This window comes from Acomys russatus, chromosome 5, assembly GCF_903995435.1.
Source record: "Acomys russatus chromosome 5, mAcoRus1.1, whole genome shotgun sequence".
In the NCBI taxonomy this organism is placed as follows: domain Eukaryota; kingdom Metazoa; phylum Chordata; class Mammalia; order Rodentia; family Muridae; genus Acomys; species Acomys russatus.
In genome coordinates, this window is record NC_067141.1 from 71,546,484 (window position 1) to 71,555,833 (window position 9,350).

The following is a 9,350-nucleotide window of genomic DNA, read 5'->3' on the forward strand; positions in this document are numbered from 1 at the left end:
GCTCACCCATGCCTACAAGTGGTGAGGACCACAGAAATTCTAGTCAACATTATAACCAAAAACTGCAAACTAGTTTTTTTTTGTTTTGTTTTGTTTTGAGGTTTGGAAAAGGTTTATTGCATTGTTGCCATGTGGAAGCACTGACAGTTGGAAAGAGGCGGAACGTCCCCCCTGACTTCTGAGGAAACCACAAGGCTTCATTAACTTCCTTCCTACCCAGAACTCGAGTGAAAAACCCTATCCCCAACCCCTAACCCCAAGCAAAGGCTAAAAAGGGGATATTTGTGGTAACTGTTTAAAATCCACTGGTGTGGAGGACTTCACGGTGCTCAGGGTCCACACGGGCTGTAGTGTTCCAGAGTGGTCTTCTCTCAGCACCTCCAACATCCCCTGATCCTCCCCCAGCTCCAGACCAGCTCTTTCCTGTGAGACTCTGCACAGTCAGTACCTACCGAGGGGAAAGCCAGTCTGTGTGGAAGGCTGAGAAGCAGGTGAGTGGGTGGGAGGCTACCTGGCAACTCTAAGAACGTTGCCTAACACCACAGCCACCGCCAGGATAAACACAGGTGAAACACAGGTCAGTGCACATCTGGAGGAGAGATGTTTTCCAGCTCAAAAATGCCTTATACAATCACAAGAGGAAAAACACAATTTCAGGCAAGCTACAACTACTTCCTACCCCAGTTCCCACCCTTTCCCAGCAAGATGTCAGTCAAGCTATGTTCATTCTGAGGGATGCAGACAAACAACTATCAGGATCATCTCATTTTTAAGTTGTGTTGTGGGCACATACTTTCTGGACTGCAAGCTAATTTTTAAAAGATGTATTCAAAGCAAAAAGAGAAATGTTAAACAGATTCTAACACAAATGAGTCCACATCTTATTTTAACAATACATAGGGTTTTTTTTATATATATAAATACCCTTTTAAGTTCTGGAGTCTGACTGGACTTAAAGCACCGGCAACACACCACTGAAATGGAGTCTTATACTAGCAAGCATTTGTAAGAAAGTTCTGAGTCCTGAAAACTAAGATCCTGTTTTACAAGTGTTCTGTGAGGCGCATTCTGGCTTTATTCATATTTGTTAAATAGAAGGACTGGGCCTCATTCAGCATCCTAAAATTAGTAAAGAGAAGAGCTCCTTCTGGTTCCTAAATCCCCAAAACTCAGGGTCCTATCTACCACGCTGTGTTGTTTAGATATAAATGTTAAGAAAAACAAAAAACAAACAAACAAACAAACAAAAAAAAAACCTGGGGATTAATAGTTGCTAGGAACGTCGGAACAGAAGAAACATGGCGTCCGAGACTCGCATAATTCCGAAGCTGCGGAACTGGGCTTCTCCGCAAGACCTGCAGGCGAAGCTGCAGCTGCGCTACCAGGAGATCGTCAAGCGGACCCAGCCACCTCCTAAGCTCCTTGTGGGCCCCAGTCACAAGCTGTCCAACAATTACTACTGTACTCGTGATGGCCGGCGGGAAATTGTGCCTCCTTCAATCATCATGTCTTCACAAAATGCCTTGGTGTCCGGCAAGACAGCTGAGAGCTCTGCTGTTAAAGCCACCAAGAAAAAGGCAGTGACACCGGCTCCTCCCTTAGAGAGGTGGGAGCTGTCGAAGGACCAGCCGTACCTGTGACCCTGCCCTAGGCTACCTCGCCTTGTCCCCAGGGCCACATGACTGATTTTTCTCCTTGGATTCCCTCTGGGGAAAGTGTGACCTAACTTATAACAAATACACATAGTGTCACAGTACTCCCCCCCCCCAAAAAAAAACGTTACCAGAAACATGGTGCCTCTTGCCCTCCTTTAAAATAAGTGGATCACTTCCCCTTGGTGGGGAGGCCTGGTGGCACTCAGAGAAAGGATAAGCAGGCTACCAAGATGAGACTTGATAGGCTATGACCATATAGTGGGGGAGGAGGTCCCCCTCGGTCATAGACCTACGGGAGGAGAATAGGGTGAAAGAGGGAGGGAGGAATGGGAGGATGTAAGGGAGGGGAAAACAATTAATTGAGTTGTAATCTGAATAAATTCATTAAATAATAATAAAAAATACAATTCAAAAAACATAAAATACCTGGTCTACAAAATGAGTCCAGGATGGCCAAGGCTACACAGAGAAACCTTGTCTCGAAAAAACCAAAAAAAAAAAAAAAAAAAAAAAAAAAAAAAAAAAAACATAAAATAAATGGATCAAAACCAAGATGAGTGACACTTGAGCATTACACTTGAGGCAGATGGTGAATTTATTGTGGATAGATGTCTACATGGGCTGTAAATACCACAGACAGGCTGGACAAGCTACATTTTCCTGGCTAAGGTCTAGGACAAAACAAGGATGCTTACTTTTGCCAGTCTTGTTCAATGAGTTGAAGCAGTCTTAATGAGCACATCTAGACAAGAAAAGGAAAGATAAGGTATCCAAATTGGGAGGAAGAAAAAATTCAGTAAAGTTGTTTACCATAATTAAACATGCAAAGCAGTAGTGTTTATTTATTAAAAATAAACTTTCTGATTTAAAAATCAAGAAAACAGTGTCCTAACACTGTAGGAATCAATAACCCATAGAAGAGAAAGAACTTTACAATGAAAACTGTAAGACATTGATGTTAGAAATAGAGGCTACAACGGAAAGGAAATCTATCCTATGTTCATGGGTTAGAAAAGTTAATGTTGTTTACAATGCCCTATTATCAAAAGTTATCTACAGAGTCAATACAGTCTTCATCAAAATACCACTGACAGTCTTTACATAAATAAAAAATCATCAATTCATATGAAAACGCAAATAACCTTACATAACCAATATGTTACTGAGGAGGAAAGAAAAAGGGAGGGCTGAAACCATTGCAGTGCTGATTTCAAACCATACTACAAAGCTATAATAACATTAATATTGGCATGAAAATGCATTGTAGAGAAATTATGGGAAAGAACTGATGATTTTGTGCCAAGTTATTTTTTACAAAGCCCAGGATAAGATATATTAAAGAATGTGCTCTTCAACAAATTCTGGTAGTAAAAATGGATATATAAGAAAATAAGACAAGAACAAAACTAATCCCCATCTCACACCACACACAAAAATAACTCAACATATATTTTTAAAAATAATAAGTCCAAGACCCGAGGTTATAAAATTATTATAGCAAAACATAAGGGGATATTTTAAAACACTGAGGAGCCAAAGACATTTTTTTTGCAAAGGCCCTAAAGGCACAGGTGGCAGCAGCAAAACTAAACTAACTTAATTTTCTGCACAGTCAACAGTATAAGTCAAGACGGGAGAGAAAATTTGCCAACTATTAATCTTGCGTGGGATTAGTACCTAAACTCAGTCAACACAAAACATTTTTGGAAATATGATTAAAGAATAGGCAATGACTTAAGCAGACATTTAAGAAGGCATGCAAATGGCCAACAAGTACACAAATATTCAGCACCACTGACCATTGGGCAAATACAGCCGTAATCACAATGAGACATAATGACTGTAACCTCAACCCAGGTAGAATGGGTACTACCAAAAAGACTAAAGGAAATTTAAAACACTAGTGAAGACAATGGGGAAAGTGGTCTATTAAACATTGCTATATATATATAAATTAGTATGACTATCATGGTAAATATAATATACTGGAACTGCCTTGTGATCAAGCAATCCAGAGGAAATAAATATCATCATATTTACTAGGGGCCTTCATGCCTGTGCAGTGAATTCTCAACAGGCAATATGATCTGAGACAATACTCCTGAAGACATTAGTGAAAGTGAGGGAAGACCAGAGACCAGAAAAAAAATATCACATGTTCTCATTCTGCATGAAAGCAAAAAGTTTATCTGCCAGATGAGTGTAGTTTAAAAAAAAAAAAAAAAGTCATTAGAAATTGGAAAATAGCAGAGAGGGACAGCAGAGTTTACAACAAAAGCACCAAAACAGAAAAAAAATGGAGAAATTGTGTTCTCATTTCCTATAGTATTAAGACAACTGTTCTCTACTAAATCACAGATTTCACACTCAGAACTGTGTAAAAGGTCCCAACACATAGAAATGGTTGTTTGAGAAGATGGAAGTGTTTGTTAGCTTGATTTGATCACTTCACGTTGTATGCATGTATGGAATTGCCATGCCATATTTCAAAAGTATATATGAATGTTGTGTCACAATTTTAAGCTATAATAAAGTTGTCTTCCCTAAAAATCAATTCAAAAATAACACCATGACCCTGGTTGCTAGAAAAGAAATCTGTCTTTGAAAATGACACATCCCGTCTGTTACGTGCCACTATGAGCAGATGTTCAGTTTGTGGGGAAATGTGCTTTTCTAATTTTCTCATTTGTGTCACTTCTCTGCACCCAGTGCCCATCTGGTACTTTTCTATGAATCCCCCAGATGTCATCAAGCATTGTTAGGAGCTCAGCTAGGATCCTTAGACTGACAACGTTTCAAGACAAAAGATGGTGTTCGTCAGTAAGATGGTATTATTTAAAGAAATCTTCGCCAGGAACAGGAACAAATGAAAGGGAAAGCAGTAGAGTGTTTGAGTTGTTCTCCAAAAACTCTTCAGTGTCACACCACGTGGGCGCTCACCCGTGACTCGCCATGCCAAACACGCAACAAGGGCATGGCAGACTGGACTCGGGAAAACAGCTCACTGTAAAATGTCTTCCTCTTAACTCAGGAAAGCTGACTGATTTGCTTCAGTTCTTATGCTGTGTAAAAACCAGAGTCTTTTACTAAAATTATTAAGAATGGCAGTATTTTGAAGACAGAATAGATGCTCATGACGTGACAGGATGTTTAAATCGAGACGCATTGTGATTTATACGGTTTTGCTGATCTGGATTTTTATAAAGAGAACATTGAATGTTCTTACTGTCTCATTAATGAATTATGGAAATTAATACTAAATGCTGAACTTGCACAGAGTTCTTTGACTGTTGAGATAGCTTCTCCCCAGATGAAACGTCTGTGTAGGACTCTAAGACGTGAGCATGTCCCAGAATGCAGCAGTCTTCACTGTGTCTTCCCACGCTCACCAGTGACCTGTAATGAGTCTGAGCTTGATTCTGAGATGAAGGATGCCAAAAAGTCTTTTTTAATGATTTATTTTTATTTATTTATTTTATGTGAATTGGTGTTTTGCCTGCGTGTATATCTGTGTGAGGGTGTCAGATCCCCTGGAGCTGGACTTACAGACATTGTGAGCTGAGAATTGAACCCTGGTCCTCTGGAAGAGCAGCCAGTGCTCCTAACCGCTAGGCCATCTCTCCAGCTCTCCTTATTTCTTTCTTTTTTATTTTTATTCTTTTCTCATATATTACATCACCACTGAAGTTTTCTCTCCATCCCCTCCCTCAAATCTTTCCTTGCTACCTTCCCCCTCCCCAAGATATATTCCGCCTTGGTTTCTCCTTGAGAGGAAAGCAGGCCTCTAAACGACAACAGGACAATACAAGATACAATAAGACAAGGTGAAAGCCCTCATACTGAGGCTGCACAAGGCAACCCAATAGGAGGAAAAGAGTATCAGTAACGGGCAAATGAGTCACAGATACACCTGTTCTCACTATTAGGCGCTCCACAAAAACATCAAGCTCACAATCGTAACGTATACCCAGAGAGCTGGTGCAGACCCCATGCAGGCCCTGTGGTTGTCATTTAATCTCTTTGAGCCCATGTGAGTCCTGCTTAGTCGTTTCAGTGGGCCACGTTCTCTGGGTGTCCTCCACCCACTTTGACTCCTACACTTTTTCCTCATCCTCTTCCTGGATGTCTGAGGAGAGAGACGTTATGAAGACCTCTGGCTTAGGCTTTCTCCCTGCACAACATCTGGCTGTGTCTCTACACCCACCTGCTGCTGGATGAAGCTTCTCTGGTGATCACTGGACAAGGAACCACTCTGAATATAGCAAAATATCATTAGGAAACAGTTCGTTGATTTTTTTTTTCCAGTCATGTTTGGTTCTACTCTAGGCCTCTGGTTTATCCAGTCTCCAGTTCCTGGCCAAGCAGACAGTATAGGGAGGGCATTTGCTCCCTCTTGTGGCATGGGCCTCAAGAAGACTGCTCTCTAAAAACTGCCAGTGTGCCCCACTGTCAAGGATAACTTCCATACAGCTCGTTGAAGGGGCCTTCATCCCTATGTCCTGGTCTCTTTGGCATGAGAAGTTACTCGCTAGGCTACAGAAAGAGAAATATGGCCTAGGCACCAGCCAAGCCACAAAATCCTTTACTACAGTCTACCTTGCCTTCATAACGTACTGGGGCAGTGGTGGCTCAGAACTTGTGGGACCAGCCAACTAGCATTTGGTTTAAGTAAAGGTCTATTTTTAGTGTATTTCTAGCATACAATATATTATTACCTGTGGTCACCATGCTATACATGAGGTCTCCAAAACATGCAACTTTATACCTTTTGCAATGTCTATTTCCCCCACTTTAGACTCCTAGTAAACATACACACACACACACACACACACACACACACACACACCTCTTTTTATGTGTTTGATGTCATTTCCTGAGTCCATACTTAATTGAGATCATACAGTGTAGGCTTTGAACGTTTTTAAACCTACTTTATTTGGGGTTCTTTAATGCTTACACCTCCCTTCCAACCCAGCTACCCTAGATAGGAGAGAAAAAAGGTTAATGGGGACAGGAGAAGCAGATCTTTTAGACTCAGTTCCTGGGAGCGGTTCCACACTTCATCGTCTTGACTCCAGCAGACCCGTTAAACAGCAGGAATCCAGAGCAGGAGCCAGAACCCGGAACCTCGAAGCATTCTCTGGAGCATTTCTCTCTAGGAGCATCTCAAAGGAGAGCAATGAGCAGCCAGATAATAGGAAGCAAACCCCAAACCAAAAAGCCAAGCCTCTGGTTTGGGGCATATATATATATATATATATATATATATATATATGTATATATATATATATATATATATACATATATATATATATATATTTTTTTTTCTTCTCATAGTCTGTACTAGGATGCTTATCAGTTAGTGAAGGCCATGCCCCTGCCAGAGGCAGTTCCTCTTCTAGTGGACAAACACCACATGTTCCCTCACAAGTCTGTTTCCAGTGGACGACTACCACACACACTCACACAAGTCTGTTTCACATCACACACTTGATATCAAAACAAAACATGTTTGCATCCACTACAACACAATATTTGTTTCCGTGCATCCGTTATGTTCTAGTTAACATAATGTTCTCCAGTGTGAGCTACACTGTCAACAGGGTAAAAGAAGGAACTTCCCCCCTGGTTTAAAAAGGAAAATTGCAAATAGCTACAACACTATGAATGTAACATTTATATAATTCCTGATTGTCTCATGGTTCTTCTCATTATAGGTAGTTTGTTGTATATATGTGTAATAATATAAATGTATATATAAAAAATAAAAAGGAAAAAAGAAGATTATGAGGCTGGAAAGATAGTTCAGTGGGTGATAGCACTTGCTATACAAACATAGGGATCTGAGTTCAGATCCCAGAACCTACATAAAAAGCCAGAAATGGCCATGCAGGGCCTGATGCCCAGTGCTATTGAAACAGACAGAAGGATTGCTGGAGTCTGGTGGCCACCAGCCTAGCTATAAGTTCCATAAGAGACCCTGTCGTAGGGGGAAGGCAGAAAATGGTATAACAAGGCATGTGTCATTTTCCTATGGAGTCCACACATTATATAATATATGCAAGCATCTGTATGCTTGCTTATGCACACACACACACACACACACACACACACACATAAACACACATACACACACACAAATACAAACTCACAAAAGGATTATAAACCAAATATGGTGGTGTCTGCCTATAATCCATAGGAAATGAAATCAGAGGACCAGAAATCCAAAGTGGTCCTTGGGAGTTCAAGGCCAGCCTTGGCTCTGTGAGATGCTATCTCAAAGGAAGAAAATGAAAAATTATAAGAGCAAATATGACTCTAGCAATAAACACATTTAGAATACTGCCTAGCATACAAGATTAGAATGATTAGAATTGACCAAGTGACAGATGAAATAAGCTACCTATTGCTGTGTTATTTGTAGACTGCCCTGAAGGCTCTGAGGTTCACTGGGCAGAAGCAAATTTTTATTATCTTGAGTTTTTATCTTAAAACAAAAAAATAAAGACAATTCTATAAAGCATGCAAACAATATTGCAATTATTCCCATAAGTTCATTCCATTTTCATCTGAGTATTTCAAAAAATAATTACTTTCAAGAAAAGCCAACATTATTCATTAAGCAAAATATATGTTTCAGAAATAATAATTTTCTTTTAATTAGTTTTTCATGTATTTCTTTTACAAAATATTATAGAAAATATATCTCTAATCCTAAAATTGAAAAGCTAAAAATTCCCATGTGTACAATACTCTTAAACTGAATGTAACAACATATTTTGTGTATCGATACTGATTTTCTTTTTAGTGCTGAGGATTCAACCCACAACCTCATCCATGCGAGGCAAGGACACTCCTATTAAGCTGTATCTTCATTATTAATACTGGTTGTTTTAAATTCCAGGAAGAATATTTTATAGGTAGTTTACATAAATAAAACCAGAACACAAAATATACAATACAAATAAGGTTGAGATTAATCCTGAGGCAAAATACTGCTGGTGCCTAACCTGGGAAAGAACAGAAAAAAATATTCAGCTCATATTTGATACATCGTGATCTTATTTTCTTCAAATTTGCTAAAATTTATGAAAGAGAAGGAAGAATTCAACACCTGACTTCTCTGCCCAGCAGTCTAAATAAAAAAAGGAAACTATCTCACCTCAAAATACATTTTCTTGCAATAGGCAGTTTATAATCCAAATAAACAATTTAGCTTCCATCTTATGGCCATTTTAGTGAAATATATGGAAATGGTATTACATAGCTTACAGTCTTTCCTCCTGACTTACACTTCTCAATCCACTGGAGTTCCTGCCAGACAAGTCAGAACTCATTCAGGAAGCATTGTTCATGCTCCATCTGCCCCGTGCTTTACAACAGTGACGCACTAATAACCTACAAATGCAAGGTGATCGGTAGGCCAGGGCTTAGAGAGACAGCAAGTGGGTCCTGGTCCTCAGGAGCTTGTAGCCTGGCCAAGGGAAAACAAAACACACTTCAAGTGAAAAGTGAGTGTCAGGCTCTGTGGATGGCAAGCCGAGGCAAAAGGCTGGTTGTCCCATGGGGTCCACGAAGGCCCTCCCAGTTCTCATAGTGGTCACTGCTGCACACTCTGTGAGCCTTCACAACCCTCACACCTTATTTTAGCCTGGACTTCCGAAGACATTCACATATTTGCCGAGGAAAATCTAC

The 9,350-nt window shown here is 40.0% G+C and overlaps 1 protein-coding gene across 1 annotated transcript; it reads left to right on the plus strand.

Moving 5' to 3' along the window:
• The first annotated feature begins 1,298 nt into the window (after positions 1 to 1,298).
• LOC127189705 (NADH dehydrogenase [ubiquinone] 1 alpha subcomplex subunit 7-like) lies at positions 1,299 to 1,695 on the plus strand. Its single transcript, XM_051146765.1, has one exon. It carries the CDS (start codon positions 1,299 to 1,301, stop codon positions 1,638 to 1,640), a length of 342 nt encoding a protein of 113 aa, XP_051002722.1. The 3' UTR covers positions 1,641 to 1,695.
• The last annotated feature ends 7,655 nt before the right edge of the window (positions 1,696 to 9,350 follow it).

Excerpts from the sequence above, each read along its gene's own strand:
- LOC127189705 (XM_051146765.1), top strand. The coding sequence starts at position 1,299 with ATGGCGTCCGAGACTCGCATAATTCCGAAGCTGCGGAACTGGGCTTCT.